General features: G+C 45.6%; 1 protein-coding gene across 5 annotated transcripts in view; it reads right to left on the reverse strand.

Annotated features, from left to right (window-relative positions):
• The window catches only part of Trappc9 (trafficking protein particle complex 9), a 632072-nt gene extending 614727 nt beyond the window's left edge, over positions 1 to 17345 (reverse strand). For 4 of the 5 annotated variants that reach the window (XM_013521334.1, XM_013521333.1, XM_013521332.1 and 1 more), the window contains exons 1-3: positions 17221 to 17345; positions 10830 to 11423; positions 1017 to 1162 (exon numbers count right to left, since the gene is read on the reverse strand). In XM_013521334.1, coding sequence (XP_013376788.1) covers positions 1017 to 1162; positions 10830 to 11423; positions 17221 to 17285 — 805 coding nt within the window. In that variant the 5' untranslated portion in view covers positions 17286 to 17345. Of the gene's footprint in view, positions 1 to 1016; positions 1163 to 10829; positions 11424 to 14456; positions 14556 to 17220 lie in introns of all 5 variants that reach the window. The other variant, XM_013521335.1, reaches the window with a different exon arrangement.
• Between the last annotated feature and the right edge of the window lie 1010 nt (positions 17346 to 18355).

Consider the following 18355-nt stretch of genomic DNA (forward strand, 5'->3'; position numbering starts at 1 on the left):
AATTCACATACAGTAAAATTTATCCACTCACAGTGTGTAATTTGGCAGTTTTTGTTTTGTTTTGTTTTTGTTTTTTTTTTTTGGTTTTTCTCCGGTACCGGGAACCAAACTCACGACCTTGCGCTTGCCAGGCAGGCGCTTTTTGCCGCAGAGCTAAATCCCCAGCCCCTAATTTGGCAGTTTTTTGCACATTCACAGTTGAACAACCATCATTACTATCTAGTGCCAGAACATTCTCATCACCCCAAAAATGAGCCTGCCACCGTCAGCAGTCACTCCTCACTCCCCGACTTCCCCACCCATGGCAACACTAACCTCCCTTATGCTTCTAAGTTTGATGTTCTGGACCTTTCATATAATGAAATCATACATTATGTGGCCTTAGGGCAAATTTTTGCAAAGTCCATCCATGTTGCAGCAACACCAGTACTTTATTCATTTTTATGTCTGAATGGTATCCCAACTCTATGTACATAATTTTGTTTATTCATTCATCACCCAATGGATGATGTTTGGAAGAATGAGTACAAGAGGTGAAGGTATAGGCAATGGCATCCTAAGCAGAGGGCCGGATGTGCTAAGAACGGAGGCAGAAGACAGCACAGGGGAGGAAGCACATGCCTCCTTCAGGGGGCACAGCTCAGGAGGGGTGCGGAAGAGGCAGCAGACAAGGTTAGGAAGTGACATGGAACCATCGTCACAGCAACCAGCACAGGCTGGCCACTTTCCCTCCTCCACCCCTTATCCCCATCCCCACCCTAAACTGAGGATTAAACCTGGGGCATTTACACGGAGCTACATCCCCAGACCTTTTTTCCATTTTGAGACTGGGTCTACCTAACTCACTAAGTTGCCCAGGCTAGGCTCAAATTTGCAATCCTCCCGCCTCAGCCTCCCAGAATGTGGACATTACAGATGTGCAGCACCATGCCCAGATCATCACCCTTTCTTTTTAGAGACTTCTATTTTCTTTCGAGACAATGACATATCTGATCATCTTCATCAGATGTTCTTACCCCCAAGCCATAGAAAGTCATTCACAGAGCGGAGCAGCTCTACTGACATGTGGTAGTGCACCAAGGAGTCCTGCAGCATCCCAGCCTGGAGGCACAAATCCCCTACGTGCTTCCGCATGCGTCCTTGGCACCGCTTCTTGTAATGTCTAAAAACAAAACAGTGGAAACGCATCGTTATTACCTCAGGACTCCCGCCCTAAAAGTACACTGGCTAAACATTATTCAATTCTCTCCTTACTTAAAAAAAATGCTAAGAAGGCAGCTTTAGGCTCTAAAATTGAAAGCCAGCAACAATCATCGCCAGTTATGTTAGCCGGAGGGGACCTGACTTGAAAAATTTACTTCCAGGTGCTTTTTAAAGGTAATAGGTATATCGGACTTCCATCCTATGTTTCACTTAGACAATATTAGACTAGGATTTCCTTTTCTGATTTTTCAGTTGCGATATTAACACAAGAAAGTTCATTTCAGCTTTTTAAAAATCAATTATCTTCTACATTCTTAACTTTGAAACTATTACTATTTTATGAAAAGAGCTATGCTGCATACTATCAGCCAACCATTTGGCTTTTACAGGACCATTATCTTCACAATTTCAGAGCAAGCTTTAATAAAGCTTTCAGCGTGGACCTGGGATGCCCACTGTAGTTCTTTAAACATTGGCAAAGACATGCTACTAAATAATGCAAAGGTTTCCAACACCGTATCAACCCAGAAACCAAAGCAACTGTACCTAAACCTTTATCATCTGAAAACAATCCTAATCTTTTGATAATGAATTTATTAAAAGATATTATTTTTAGAAGAAAAATAGCAGCTGTATTAAATGTTCTCTCACAAAAAAAAAAAAAAAAAAAAAAACACAGTATCAAGAACAAACTCCCAGGGCAGTCCGGAAAGTGTGACATTCCTAAGTAAATGAATACAACTGACAGATCTCAGGACAAAGTATAAAACCTATCAGACCTAACTCTACCAAGTTCAGCAGAGCCTTTGGCTACCCTGGAGTTTAACATTCCTGTTCCAGATACTGCTTCAGCCAGGTCTGATGTGAAGCCGAGGCAGAGAAGAGACACACCAGTCTTCATTAGTTTCACTCTGGCCGCATGCAGTGCTAGGGTGGCCCTAAGTCCTTGCATTGTTCCCGGATCTTGACCAGACATGGCCACCTCGACAGCCTCCCACCTGCTCTCTCCGGCCCTCTCCACACAGTACCACCTTACACATACACAGCCAGAGTGGCCTTTTCAAAGCACAGAGCCAATGGTATCACTCCCAGCTTCAAACCTTTTAGAGGGTCCCCTAAGTCCCACACCCTCACCAGCCAGTTTCTGCTGTCTGCAGGCTCATGACATCTGCCAGTATGCCAAGGAGGTCTTCCCTGCCTCCTGCAGTGGGTAAGGACCCCTCGCTGTACTCCTAGAACATTCTACACTGAATCAATTCCCAACACTGGAAGGCACACAAGGGCAGCAGGTTTTACTTACACTGTCTACCCGGCCCCCTGCCCTAACAGTCATAAATGTGTTCACGATGAAAAACAGATGAGTGGACAGTCAGCAGCAGCAGGCATGGCTGTTCTCCCCAATCCTAGCCTGTCTTTTGCACAGATGTCAGCAGACCAAAACTGCTCACCATCTCTCCCTTCTATCAGTTCTGATAAAACTGAGCTCCTCCAAAGCCCTACTGGCCAGGCCCTCTCCACGATAGGGACTGCTGAGAGTTTTACAGGCCCCCAGTGCTGCTTAAAGCCCCTGGCCCACAAGCCTCCAGGTCTCTGCACAGGAAGGGTACTTCCCTGGCTGATTCGTACTCTGTCTTCAGAACCCAATGCAGAGCCCTCTTCCTCCAAGATATCTTCCCTGATAATGTAATGTCCCAGGCAAGTTTCCCTCCGCAACAGGACAGTAGAGTTACTAGGTGGGTGTCTGTCCCTAGCACTAAGACTGATGCCTCTTTGAGGGTATTTGGGAAGAGGGTAGCAATGAGAGGAGGAAAAGCAGGCAGAAAAGTCAAAATCACTGCACAAACCCCAAATCCAAGGATTCTCACGTACATATCACATGCTACTGCATTTGTTAGAGGAAAAGCAAACCACTATGAAAATTTCTCACTCTAATCTCAACTTAACACATTATATAGGGATTCTCTGTCTTCATATGATATTAAATAAGAGATGGGAATAATATAAATGGCACAGAGTTTCAGGGAAGGCATTCCCTGTCCTGAGAAGCAGGAAAAGGCTAAGCCATCCAAATCACAGAAATTCAAACCTGCCAGGCATGGTGGCACACACTTGTAATCACAGCACTTGGGAGGCTGAGGCAAGAGGATCACCATGAGTTTGATGCCATCCTGGGCTACAGAGGAAGTTCAAGCCCAGCCTGAACTAGATAGTGAGGCCCTGTCTCAAACCAACAACAACAACAAGAAAATGTATATATATGTATGAAATGCAGGCCAGTGCCCTGCTCCTGAGGCAAAGTCATACTCACTGCTTTGGTACAACACCCTAGCAGAGGAATTCAGCCTCCAAATGGACACTTTCCTCCTCCGCAACCCAACTGCAAACTCTCAATACATGTGTGTACAAGTAGACTAATACTACCATTATACTGGCACAATAGTTGCATTTGAGTTCTTAAAAAGACTTCATTCCCATCTACATAGGCAAAGATTTGCTTCACAGGAAAAACACAGAAGAAACCAATGTTAAAAAGAAAAATTTAGTGAGCTAAATAAACCTCTTCTTTTATTAAAGTTTTTTTGGGAGTAGGGGGTTGAGACAGTCTTGCTACAAAGTCCAGGTTGGTCTCGAACTCACAACAATTCTCCTGCCTCAGCCTCCAAAATGCTGGGATTATATGTGTACACCACCATGCCCAGCTAATAAAGTTTTTAAGAAGAACTTGGTGTGGTGGTATACACCTGTAGTCCCAGGTACTCAGAAGGCTGAGGCAGGAGAACCACAAGTTCAAGGCAAGCCTGGCCAATTTTCTAAGACCATGTCTCAGAGTAAAATCTAAAATAAAAGGGCTGAGGAGGTAGCTCAGTGGCAGAGCACTTTCCTAGCATTCATGAGACCCAAGTTCAACTCCCAATACCACAAAAAAATTAAAAGGAAAGAAAATCAGGCTGGGGATGTAGTTGAGTGATTGCCTAATATAAGGCCCTGGGTTCAATCTCCAGCACAAGAAAGGAAAGAAAAGAAATGAAAGAAAAAGAAAGAAAGAGAGAGAGAGAGAGAGAGAGAGAGAGAGAGAGAGAGAGGAATTATATAGCATATAGCCAGAATGAAGATAAATTTAAAGCTAACATAAACTTCAAATATGAAAATATCTTTAATGCACTGTAAATTGTAAAATTAATGGTGAAAGCGAAAGCCATGAAAAAAAAAAAAAAAAAAGAAAGCTATGAGCCACAGGTCTTAGGCATAGAAACGTGAGTACCCTCTCAGTACCTCAAAGAGTAACTCTCGTTGTTTCATTATCTTTACATACAGGTGATGTGAGTTAAAGGAGGTGGAATTAGGAATTCATTAAAAAAAAAAAAATAAGAAGAACCTGGCAATCCCCTAATAACAATGGTGTAAAATACATCTACACTAAGTCGCAGGCAAAGGCCTGACGGTGCACAGACGAAAAGAAAAATGTCACTTCTAGAAGTCAGGGGGAGCATGCACCACAGAGCACCACACAGATGGCTCAGCACACAACTCTGTGCACGTAACAGCAGCTAGCATTGAATTAACGAGGTCTGAGAGTGCGGCTCCGTGAGAAAGTGCTTGCCTAGCATGCAGGCCCTCGGGTTTAATAGCCAGCACTGACAAAAATAATGAAATTAAACAGGAAAATCCAATTAAAATATAGGCCAGTGGTGGCAAACCTATCGCACACGTGCCGCAGTGGGCTGTTTGCACCATCGAAAGTTCTGAAAGGGTCACCATCACCGATATAGGCTATACTAGTTTCATGACTTGATCATATAAAAAAGAAAATGTTTAATATTTTTTGTGATGTTGGTGCTATTTATACGGCTAGTGAAAAACAAGACCTTGGTGTTTCAGTCCACAAACCAATTTCCATGCAAAGTAATTTATATATTCAAATCCAAAGGAACTTTGAGAAAGGCAATCTCATTTTGGTAGGGGAAGTATTACAGAGATTTAGAAGTCACTGCATAATTAGAGAACAGCTACTGCTCATGATTTTGCATGAAGATATCTTGTGGTGGAGAAGCCTTTTGATTGTGTACATCATCTACTTATAATCAAGTAAATATCCTACCAGGTGCTCAGGTGGCACAGCTGAAGCTCCAAAGCAGACAACTGCAAGTTGTAAGAGAGCTCTGAACAAAAATTTTAAAATGCGCTGTTTAATACTCAATTTCAGATGCTTACTGGCCATTAACTGATACTGCAGGTAGCCTAATGGAGAGGTGAGGACAAATCATCAGTGTTGATTTGTTCCCTCCAAACATGTTTATGCTAAAGTTAGATATTAAAACATCACCCTGTCTCAGAGGAATCTAGGCTTATCCTACAGCTCATGTTACTTTCTACTCAAAGAAGGAAGAACTGAGAATTTGGCACTAACAGTGCAAAAGCAGGGTTGGCAGTACAGCTCAGAGTGAAGTGTGTAACTAGCAACGTGCAAGCCTGTGGGCTCAATCCCCAGCACTGCCCCCTTCAAAGTGCAAGAGTGTCTGCGTTTTGCACACGTGCGTATTTTGCCTATCTACAGCCACATCATTACAGAAGTGAAAGGAAACACCTCTATCTGGGGTGTGAAGTGCTTTGATGCCACATAACCATCTGTTATGATTTGTGTCTAGATGTCCGCCCAAAAGCCTCATGCGGTCACAGGGATTTCTCGGAGGTGGCTGAATCTGGTGTGTGATGGATTCATAGTGCAATGGTGGGAATCAGTGTTCTGGGATTAAGGGTGGGTGATTGCTGGATCGGTCCCCTGATTGCATGGGCACCACTGTAATCCCAGTAGACTGGATACAATAAAAGGGGCAGGAAGAGGCTTCCCATTTCCCCTTGTTGCTTTTGCTGTCTCGTGGGTGCCATGAACTGTTCTCTAGGAAGCCACCCTGCCTTGAAGCCAGCCAGTTATGGACTGAAACCACTTAATAAACCTTTGTCCCAGAAACAAGAAAAGTAAGACACCATCAAAGAAATCTGATCTATATTTCTAGAATATGAGCATGTATACTCTCAGCAAAGCGTTTTCCAGGCAGGCTCCAAAAGTGATCTACTTTATGGTTCCAAGTCTAATAGGGACCAAATGAACTTAGTGGAAAGAACATGCCTTTAAAGTCGGACAAGCTTGCCTTTAAATCCTGCTACATCATTGACTAGCTATGTGATACTGGACTAATTACTCAGCCACTCTGAGAATGCCTCCTGCTCTGCAACTGGGCCAGTCATACCCACTGATGGCATCAATGAAGCATGCAAGCAGGGTAGCTAACTGGTACCTGACATAGTTATGCTGATTCCTTTTAGGCTTGTGTTCTTCTCCCAGGAAGTACTGAGCCTCTAAGGACAGACTATCCTATTCATCTTTGCACCAATGCAATACTGTGCCTTACACTTAGATAGATCAAAAAAGAACTGCATGCTCCAAAGCAACTTTCCATACTCGCTGGAGGCTTATTTCTTCAAGTCTATTATAGAGGAAAAGATCACCCCAGACCTTCCCAACAGCCCTTCTCTCTATTCCCCATCACCTCCCTCCTTAGATCTGTGGAAAGGACAGTACTTTTGGCTGGAGACTCCACCTCTGCTCCCACTGTTCCCCTCCCTCAAAGATGACTCTGTCTTCCCCCACTACCTCCACCTCCCACACAGGCTCACCACTCCCTACCCCCAGTCCCCTGCCAGAACTCTCTCTAATGTACCAATCTGTCCACTACACTCCCTCAGATCCCTTTAGCCCTCTATAGCCAACACTTTCAGAGCATATGGCATCTGCTCCTGATAGCCCAAACTCCTCAGAATAAGATACAACCCTCCCTACTCTGGGCTCTCCTCAACCTCCCAGGCACGACTGGCATATAGGGAGCAGCACTAGACCCCCTGCATGAAATATCCCCAATCAGGTCATCTACATGTATGGTTTAAATACAAGCTAAATACTGACAACTCTCCCTTCACCTGAGCTCCAAGTTCAAGTCCAACCACCTCACGACCTCTCCACTTAGACCCCCACATACATGGGACAATTCTTCTCATGATGGCCAGCAGCCCACTACGGATCCAGGTATTCAAGTCAGAAACTTGAGTATTATACTTGATCTCCTCTCTTCCCTCTCTGTAATACACCTCAGCCAGGTACCTGGGACCTAACACAATACACAGCAAATGCCTAGTAAATATGTGCTGAACAACTTCTAGAGTCCTCACTATGGCGGGGAGTCTCTCTTGCATGGGTCACTTAGAAAGGGCACTTGTCCCTTCCACAGGAGGCCCGGAGGATGGCCCAAGACAAGGGTTCACAGTCCTCTGTGGTTTGAGCTTGAAGGGTCTGATGTCCCAAAGAGCTCTCGCGTGACAGCTTTAAGGACACACTTGCCACACGTGGGCAGGTGAGAAGAGAAGGGTCCAGCCAAGATCTTCTCACATGGACTCAGGACACAGGACTTGACAGGAAGGCCCTGCAGTCATCACAGGACCCTTGCTCTTGTCCCTGCTCTACATTTTCCAGTTGGACAGCTCCAACTTCCACCCCTTGCTACATTTATTTCTCTTTTATCTTCTACCCTAGAATGCAATGAAATCTTCCAGAAAGTGCAGCCCATCTCAATGGAGATAGAGTAAATAAAGACTGACAACGTGTACACCGGGGGCAGAGCACTAAAGAAGAAACATGGTTCTGGGGCAGCACGTTGGTGGCAGCAGCGTGCAGAATGCAAACCTGTCCCTTCAGTGCGAGAAAATGGGTTGCAGGGAGAGCATCAGGGCCCGGGCCAGCCAAAGACTGTCCTGCAGGGCTGGCCATGGGAGCTGACAGTTCTAGATCAGTAATGCAAATGAATAATGCACCATCAATGATAGATGTCAGCCTCTACCAATGCAGAGTCAGCTCCTTTGTCTAGGGAGGTGGCGACTGGTATGGCAGCAGTAGGAGGGCAGCCTCTCTGATGAAGGCAGAGGAAATGGTGGTCAGTGACAGAGGTTCTGTGACCACAAGATCCAAGAGAACTAGCTACGTAAAAGGCCATCTTTGCCCGCTACTTGGAAAAGTTGCTGTTGAGCCCTGATAAAAGGAGTGGCAGACTTAGAATAGCCTCTGTCTCCTTATGGGGGAAGTTGCTGCAAAGCAAAAGAAAAGGCCAGCAGTCACCCCTCCAGTGGCCCCACAGCTCCCAGAACATGCCTGCTCCATATCATGCCCATCATGCAGCCACAGCCAGCAATCACATGCCTGATATGTTCCTTTAGAAGCCTAGGGAACAAGGCTAGAGGTGTAGCTCAGTGGTAGAGCACTTGCCTGGCATGCACAAGGGCCTGGGTATGACTCCCAGCACCAAAAAAAAAAAAAAAAAAAGAAGAAAAATCCCTCTGCAGCCACCTAAATCAGTGGGCATCTCACTGAAAACAAAACAAAAAATTAAAAAGGCTCATTGTCACTAAGTACTAAAGACCAGACAAGGTCCCCCAGCACAGATTATTAACAAATTTCAAACACTACTGGGTTATGTGCTTAAAAAGCTAAAATAAAAATTTAACAGATTACTCAGACAACATATGGATCTAGGCAGCAGTAAGTTTTTGGTTCTTAAAGCAAGGAAGGCTATGAGAAGGCAGCGCATGGGGAAATCTAGCTATTGTTAAAGCAGTATGTTCACAGCCTACCTTTTCAGACCCAACAACACACTCACAGGGCGGTATGATAGAAAAGAAAAAAGAAAAAGAAAAGAAAGGAACAAGCAAAATTAGAAACATACAAGAACAAAAATAATTTTGATAGCAACAACACTACATGTTCAAAAACAGACCATGATTCTAATGAGCAAAGGGCACAGTGAGCTTTTAATTGAAACACACCCACACCCAGCACCATGGGGAAGTCTAGGACCAAAGGCAGTTACCTGTCAGAGAGTCTCCCACAGCATGGTCAGTATGTCAAGCCAAACTGGACTAATATCTAGACATTCCCCATGAAGCCACAAAATGCTACATTATCTCAGGTCAGACAGTTCCTCTGTCCTAGTGAGAGGTGCATGTGAGAGGGAGTCTGTGCGCCCAATCACTGCTTGAAAACTTAGAGAGTGGGAGGGTAACAACACGTACCAGTGACCAGAGGAGAATGACTGTCCTTGGGGTTCACTGGTGCCATTTTCACTTTGAAATTAAAAGGACGATGGAATGTTTGTAAGTGCCAGAGTGGGCATGCCACAAAAGGACGTTTTACTACCTGCTGCACCTCCAGGGCCCAAAGGAGAGCCCAGCACATGGTGGTTCTTGACAAACACTTGTCAATTTTTTTCAGCCACCACGCTGAGAAGTACTACACCCAACCAACTCTGTAACTCTTGCAGAATCGTGAGTGTAGACCTCAAACGACACAAAAAGCTGGCATTGGCTGGTGAAAGCTAATGGCTCAAAAATGTCCCTGCTGCCTCAGGTAGCAAAGAAAGAAGGCATTGGCCAAGGGGTTAGAGCAAGGCCCTCCTAGGCTGCCTCAGAGGGTTCAATTGGTTGTTCCCTCAAGGTAAAGGGGGCTGAGTCCCTTGGCTGATCTTGCAGGCTGCAGGCTACAAGAATTGAAGGAGGATAGAAGACCAAGCTTTAAAGTCATACCTCACTCTGCCACAAGAGGGACCTCCTCTTTGGAAAGGCTGCCGCCAAAACTTGGAGCTCACCTCTGTGCTGGACAGCCACAATGGCAAGACAATGAAACAGGGCAGCAGGCAGAGAGCAGAGGAAATGACAAGAAGCGCTAATGTACAATTCGGAGTTGAAAAGATCTGACTTCACAGCAGGGAAGGTGTGAAGACCGACCTATCCCTGCTCTACCCAACACCCCTGGGAACACGAAGGAGGGACACACTTCTCATGCGTACAAGTTAGTTCTGCAGGAGCTCCTCGGCTGTGTTCCTGACATGCCTGCAGTTCTCAGATGAGAAAGTGGCCCAGCACCTGCACAGTGTCCAGCCTGGGAGTCAGAGGACATGGGCTCTGCTCCTGGCTCACCTAGGACCTAGTTCTTGCCTCTCCATGTTCAGTATCTCATCTATAAATCAAAATGATGAGACAATAAAAGCTTTCAAGCTGTGCTCTTCCACAGCCCTGCCCAGCAGGAACAAAACACAAGCCACGTAAGGAAGTTTAAGTTTCTAGTTCCCACATTATAAGAAGTATAAACAAGTGAATGAAATAGATTTCATAATACAGCTCATTTAATGTATATGTTGGTATGAAGAACACTAGAAAGGTATTTTATGTTCATTTTTCAGTAGTAAATCTCAAAATCTGGAGTGTATTTTATGCACAGCACATCACTCACACTAGCCTCGTTCTGGTAATCAAAAGCCACAAGTGGCTGTGGTTGCTGTACTGGACAGCAGTAGCAGGAGTCCCACCAAAACGCCCTCTGACAAAGGGGAGTGAGTGTGTACACAGACCCTAAGGGACGTCCCTCACCCAAAAACCAGGCTGTTTTAAAGTCACTGATTTTAAAAGCCAGTGAACAATATCTCTCTACTCCTTGCTGCAATAAATCTCTACCGTTTGTGTCCTTTCTATGCAAGGACACAACCTAAGCACCAAGCCCAGGAGCTGCAGTCTTTAAGTAAGCTTACCTACTATCTGTGTCCAGACCCACGAAGTCCTTTTTCTCAAAGGGGACACACAGAAGTGGGATCTTGTCCCCCGACTTGTCTGTGGCTCTGTCCAGACGCTTGGACTCAAGCACAATGAAGAGCGACTCAATGAAATCCTCAATGCGCTTCTCCACAGAGTCACAGTCTTCATAGCTAGGGTAGAAGGCAACATCAGGGCGTGGCTGCTCAGCCACCTCCCCCTGTAGCCCAAAGACGAAGAGCCGGGAATCATAGAGGGTGGAGCCATAGATCTCCTTCTGCACATGGAACTTCTCGAAGGTCTGCGGCCAGTCCTTGGCGGAGAAGCAGTCAGTGATGGTGATGAGGCCCACAACCTTGCGGTGAGTCTGGAAGTCACCCCACTCGTTGTTCTCTGGCGGGTAGTGGTGTCGGTAGCGGATGAAGAGGGCCCGCTGTGAGTCCCTCATGCTGAGCTGACTCACAGAGCAGATCCTCTTGTAGATCTTGAAGAAGTTCTCCTCAGAAACAATGCCCACGGGCTGCACCACCACCAGGAGGGTCTGGTGGTCCTCAGCACACTGCATGTAGTCGGGGACACTCATCCTGAAGTCCCTGTCCAAAGGGAAAAAGCTATACTTTGAGAAGCTCAGTGGTGACTTGGCTTGCCTAACCTGGAATATAAAACCTCCAATGCTATCCCACTGGCAGCAGTAAGCAGGGAACTCCGGTGCCCAACCAGCACCAACCCACCAGCTGGAGCTCATGGTTCTACACTGGCTACCACTCTACATGGCCATAAGTGATTTGTGCAATTTCAGTGAAGCCTACTTTTCTCTTCTGAGAGAGGCCACAGTTGAAACTAACCATGTACAGAATCGCATCTTTCACGTACCCAACATCTAGGGAATGTTTCTCAACATTACCAGGCTTTGCAGAGGTGAAAAGCTAAGGTCTCAGATGCAGTCATGGACAGAAAGAGTTAATATCATAAAGCTGTTCACTGTCCTCATTTGATATATAGATTGGTTGCAATTCTGCTTAGAATTCCTACCAGATTTTTGATGGAGTAGAACAAGCTGAATTTATAGTAAAGAGTAGCTAAGAAACTCCTGAGGTTCTCCCACAAGGAAGGGTTATTTATTCTATAAGAGAGCACCAAGCAGAATTACTAGTGGGGTATGGGGCCCTCTGTAGAATGACAAAAATGTTCTGATTATGGTGATGGTTGTGTAGCTTGCTCTGTGAATACACTTAAAACCACTGCCTTGTACATTTAAGTTGGAGAGCTGAATGATATGTACTATATCTCAATAAAACTGTAAAAAGAATAAAAGACTAGACAAAAAGCTACAATCAGCACAGTATGTGGACAGGTATAATTTCATCAAAGGAATGTAAACAAGCTCGGAATCAGACCCACACATACAAGGAAATTTGGAATATGGTCAGTTGCTATAGTACAATAGTAGAAAAGGACAGACTCTCCAATAAATGGCATCAGGATGATGGGCAATCCATGCCTAAGAAAGACACATAGTCACTGGGTTGCAGCTACATAGGAAAGCATTTATCTAACATGCGCACGGCCCCGCCTTCAACCGACAGCACTGAAAGAAGAAAACAAAGTTGCATAAGCCAATCAGGATACAGGCAAAATATTCCAAAAGACACCTCTTAAGAGGAAAGCAAAACAGGGAACATGTGTACAAAACATGCTCACCTCAGTGGTCACCTGGAAAAAGGCAACTAAAACCCACTAATAAAACTACGTCACACGCACTAGCTTGACAAAGTTTTTATTACAGTAAAATATATATGTACCATTTCCAAGTGTTTGGTTCTGTAACAGGAGGTCCATTCACACTGTTGTACAACCATCACCACCACCATCTATATCCAGAACTTTTCATCATGTAACACTGAAAATCTTTGTCCACTAAACACTAACTCCTCATCCCACCCATCCCAGCTCCTGGCAATCTCACTCTACTTTCTGTTGCTGTGAATTTGATTCCTCTGTGCACCTCGCATAAGTGAAATCATGCACTATTTGTCCTTTTGTAATTGGCTTATTTCACTTAGCAGAAAGTCTTTAAGGTTCATCCGTGTCACAGCATGTATTAGAACTCCCTCCCTTTTTAATGCTGAATAATATGCCATTATACAGAAGAACCACATTTTTGTTCACCCATGGATAGACACTGGAGTTGCTGCTACTTTTGGCTATTGTGTGCACTGCTTCTGCCAGGCATGGTGGTGCACACCTGTAATCCCAGCACTCAGGAGGCTGAGGCAGGAGGATCGTTGAGAGTTTGAGACCAGTCTGGGCTACAAAGTGAGCTCAAGGCCAGCCTAAACTGCATAAGCGAGGCCTTGTCTCAGAAACACAAAAAAAAAAAAAAAAAACAAGAAAGAAAAAGAACACTGCTTCTATAAGCACAGGTGAACAAGATTTTTAAGTATGAAAAATAAGAGTATGCAAACCTGTGGACCAAAGGTAACTCTCCAATCTGACAGACAGAACACAGACTAGCACATCCACTTTGGAAATCAGTCGGCATTACATAAAGGTGAGTCCATGCATTCCCCAGGCCTAGAAATTCCTTCTAGGGGAAACTTGACATACAAATGGTAGGTGAAATTAACAGAGGTTCACAGAAGCAAGAACCAGAAACAACACAAATGTCCATCAACAGAGGAATGGATAAGTAAACAGTGGTCTTTTAACACAATGAAATATCAAAATAATGAAAATAAATGACCTATAGCTATACTGCAGGAGCAGGGATGAATTGCAGAAACATGATGGCCAAGGTCAAAAAAAAACCCACCAAATGTTGTAAGTCTGTTATGTTTCCCTCCTTTTATCTTTAAAATAAAAAAAAATTAAAAAATAAAAAATAAAAAAAAACCACCAAGTTATATATTAATATAAATGGTACATATCCACTTATATAGATCAAAAACAGAGAACACTAGGGCTAGGGAATGTAGCTCAGTGAGAAAGCACTTACCTAGTATGCACATGGCTCTGGTTCGATCACCAGCCATGAGGTGGCAATGGGGAGGCGACACTAAAGAATATATTATTTATGGATATTTACATGGATGTTAGTTTTTTTTTGTTTTGTTTTGTTTTGTTTTTTCTCCGGTACCGGCAACCGAACTCACGACCTTGCGCTTGCCAGGCAGGCGCTTTTGCCGCTGAGCTAAATCCCTAGCCCCATTTACATGGATATTAAAACCACAAAGAAAATATAAATTTGGGTAGTGGCACTTAGGTGGCAAAGAGGGAAACAGCAGGCTTCAAATGCACTCGTCACGTTCTATTTCTTAAGTGAGGGGTAAGTACAGGGACACTTGGCTTATGCTCAAAACTGTACAGTATATTTCTAAAAATTTAAAGTTAAAAATATTTCAAATATTGTATGTTGGACATATATGTTTAAGTATTATATATTTAAAATATTTTTCAAAACTTCTCAAAAGTTAAGAAAAAGGAAGAAAGTCAGCCTTCCATGAGCTCTTAGTCTGGCATTCAGCAGCCTGGTCAGTTTTATAGCCTGAGTCCTTCTCACCTATTAGTTAATTTATGCTGCTACTCCTACAGTACCCTTCTCCAATGAGCAACAAATGACGACTCACAAAAAATCAGATGTGCCACATAAGATCTTCTGCTCAAAGACAGGTCGATAATGGGCGTTGGACCCGGGCCTGAAGATGAAAGCGCTGAATTCTCCTCATCTAAAGAAAAATGGAAAAAAAAAATATGAGCTTTCCAGGAAACTAAATTGAACATAATAAGTGCCTTATATCACAATACTCAGGAGGTTGGAGCAGGAGGATCACTGTAAGTTTGAGGCCAGCCTGGGCTACATAGTGAGTTCAAGGCCAGCCTGTACTATAAAGTAAGACTCTGTCTCGAAGAAAAAAGTACTTTATAAATACTAACTATTATCATAATTTTTTTTCAGTTATAAACTTCCTCACTTTTTTGCTGTTAAAACATTCTTAGCTAGGCATTGTGTCATACACAGGCCCAGCACTTGGAGCCTGAGATCGAAGGATCACATGAGCCCAGGAGCTCAAGACCACACCGGGAAACATAGCATGGCCCTAGTTCCAAAAAAAAATCCTACTTTTACAAAGTAAGTAGTGGCTCTGTTTGTCTTTCAATTATCCTGTCAGGGCAAAAATAAAAATAGAAAATCCAGTTATGGATCCTCCAACTTTTGGAATTCTTCAGCCTGTGAAGTCTACACAACCAGGTCTTCTGGGGTCCAACAGCTCTTCTGGTTTTCTCCTACTTCTAGTTGGTACTGAGAAGTATAAAAAGGGGTCACCCTCATTCCCTGCATTGGACCTCAGCAACAGCTGTCCCTGAAGCTGCTCAGGATCAGATCAAACTCCTTGTGAACGTCGGCCCCAGATTCAAACTACGCCTCTATCCCAGATAGTTCTCTGGAAGGTGTGAAAAGAAGTATACTGCACTAGTTACAACTTAGGCTTCACAACAATCCTAAAAAGGTGCATACTATCTTTAGTCTTGCAGGTGACCAAGGATCAGTCACCCATTCATCTCCTGCTCTTCCGTAGTAAACTGCCACTCAGGCTCCAGTCCTATTATCCACTGCCTTCTTCCGGGGACGATATGCTGGGGCTTGGCTTGGCAGTAAGGCAATCGTGGTGTCTGACAAAGCTCGTACACATACTAAAACATCAAAAATATATTGCTTCACCTTGTTAGTTTCTCAAAAAGTGACAACAGTTACCAGGAAATCTACATTCTATTCCCATATATATACCCAACAGATCTGAAAATCTGTATGCACACCAAACACTCGTACACAAATGTTCATAGCAATTTTACTCACATATAACCAAAAAAGCCAGATGTGGTAGTACATGTCTGTAATCCCACCACTCTGGGAGGCTGAAGCAAGAGGATCTCACAAGTTTGAGGACAGCCTGGAACCCTGCCTCAGTAAATAATAAATAGGCAAAATGTGGAAACAACAGAAATGTTCAACGTATGGAACAGACCCACAAAATGTGGTCTACCCAAACTACAGAATAGTATTCAGCCATAACAGGCAACAAAGCACTGAGGCAGGCTGCAATATGGATGAACTCTGAAAGCACCATGCCGAATGAATGAAGCCAGATACCAAAAAACATGTTGTACAATTCCACTAATATGAAATGTGCAGTCATGCAAATCCACGGGCAGAGAAAATAAATAAGTGTTTGCCAGTGTTGGGAAGGTGGAAGGAATGAGTGACTGCTGGTATGAAGTTTCTTTCCGGGCTGGTAAAAAATGTTCTGAAACTAATAGTTGCACAACGGCGGGAATACTGAAAATCTACGAACTGTACACCTAAAACAAATGGATTTTCTGCTGGGTGAACGATGTCTGAATAAAGCTGAAGTTTAAAAAAATATATCTCGACAACTATTTTCCCCTCTAGTTCGCCATATAATTGTTTTTAAAACTACCAAAACAAAACTGCCAGATCTTTAGGACTGCATTATCTCTGGGTCTTCGATGCTCCTGGTGCTATTATTTCATTTTAACAAATAAGGCTGGGTGAAGAGCTAGCTATAAACTACTACTTTTTTTAAGTATCGCTAGATACTTAGCGACTTTACCAGTCGCTAAAGAGGCATGTCTGGTCTTCACACACTCAGCTCACACTGAATTAAACCGAGACCTGTGTCCGCACTTTGATCCCTCTCTCCACAGACAGGGGAAGACCGCACACACCGCACCGTAACACAAGGAAGCACAGAGTTAAAGGTGGGGGGCGGGCTGGAAGAGAGAGAAGCTGAAAGGCCAGCGCGGTGTTGACATTTCTTCTCCCCGGACTTCACCGGCAGAAGTTGAGTTTCCCACGCGAAGACGGCCTCCCGTGGGTCGCGGGTCGGAGCCTGCCGCCGCGGAGTTGAGAGTGCGGAGCCCGCCTCCAGGAGAGGGAGGGCAGGGCGAGGAGGGACGGAGGGACCGCGGGGCGGGGCGGCGGGAAGCTCAGCGGGCCAGGGGCGCTGCGGCCGGAGCGACGGGCGGGAGGCGGGAGGGACCGACAGGGGGCTGGCCTGCCGCGAACTCGGGAGAGCAAAGCAGGGCCCGAGAGTAGCAGGTGCGCGCCGGTGTGGGACAGGTGCGGCCGGGTCCCAGCAGGTGTGGCCCCGGGCCTGCACGGGTCGGTGTCACCGGGTGGCCAGGCAGCGGGCGCTGCGGAGTGAACCCCGGGCGCTGCAGGTGGCCCGGGGAGAGAGGGGCACACCCGCCGGGACAGGTGAAAGTGGGCGAGTCCCTCCGCGGGACGCACAGCGACTGCCAGCCGCCACGCGCGGCCCACCCCGCGCCGGCACGGGCGCCCCGACCAGGAGCCCCCCACGCTGCACTTACACAGCCCGTAACTCCGGGCTCGGAGCAGAAGCCAGCGGCCTGGCGGGCAGCTGGGAGAGCAGCATCCGCGGCCGCTCCCCCGGCTCAAGCAGGAGCTTCCGACTGGCAGAGCCGGCGCCGTGCTGCGCATGCGCCGAAGCCCGTCCCGGTCGGCGATCCGCTCCGGGGTTTCCGAGAGATGCTGGGAAAGCAAGGAAGGGAGGGGCTGGGAAGAGAAAGGCCGGGCGCAGGGAGGGGGAAGGAGGAGAAAGAAAAAGAGAAAGACTGAGGGGGCGCGGGGGGAGAAGGAGGGAGGAACAGAGGGCGGGACCAGCAGAGGAAGAGAAAAGGAGGTGGGAGATGGGAGAGCATGGAGAGGAAAACTGGAGCGGGACACACGGGGAGGGAAAAGAAAGGAAGAGGGGCAGGCGCAGAGAAAAGCTTTTGCCGCTAGGGCGTTGGGTCACTAAGCCCCGAAGGTGTGCTGCTCAAATTTCACCTCCTGGATGGGGGCTGGCTGCAAAACCCCTCTCAAGCCTGCCACCCTCCGAGCTGGTCTTTGTGGCACCTGCGAGATTCAGAGAACACCACTGGTGTTCTCCCCTGTTACAAGTTGGGAAACTGAGGCATGTGTGGTGTTGGAGTGTCTCCCGGGGTGTTTTATCTGCCTGGTAGCAGGGTCTGGGAGGTGGCGCCACGTGGAGGCAGAGACTGTCCTTCGCTGGTACACAGCCCTCCAGACTTGGAGGTCCCCACAATGGGCTCCAAGCCCTGTGAAGCAGGAGAGCTTTGTCAGGTCTGAGTCAGAAGCCACTGAAGGATGTAAACGCCTCTGGGTTTAAAAAAGGAGGATTTACACAGAGGTTAGAATGGGCACAACACACAGCAATTCTTAACAGTGGCATAGCCAAGGAGGACAGAACAGATGGAGTCACTTGTGCATTTGTGCTGTTCGGTTTGAATATCTTACCATATACAAGTATCTCTTTTTCAATTAAAAATGTTTTTTAAAATAGTTGAATTTGAGAGCGGTTCTCTGAGCGAACTCGCAGTGATGGAAAAAATGGTCTTAGCAGACAGTTTTGCTTTAAGCAAGCAAATATTTATTGACTCTCTGCTATGTGGTCAGGGCTGTTTTATGATTTATTTTTATTAT

The sequence above is a fragment of the Chinchilla lanigera genome, unplaced genomic scaffold, assembly GCF_000276665.1.
Source record: "Chinchilla lanigera isolate Chin_1 unplaced genomic scaffold, ChiLan1.0 scaffold00060, whole genome shotgun sequence".
Lineage (NCBI taxonomy): Eukaryota > Metazoa > Chordata > Mammalia > Rodentia > Chinchillidae > Chinchilla > Chinchilla lanigera.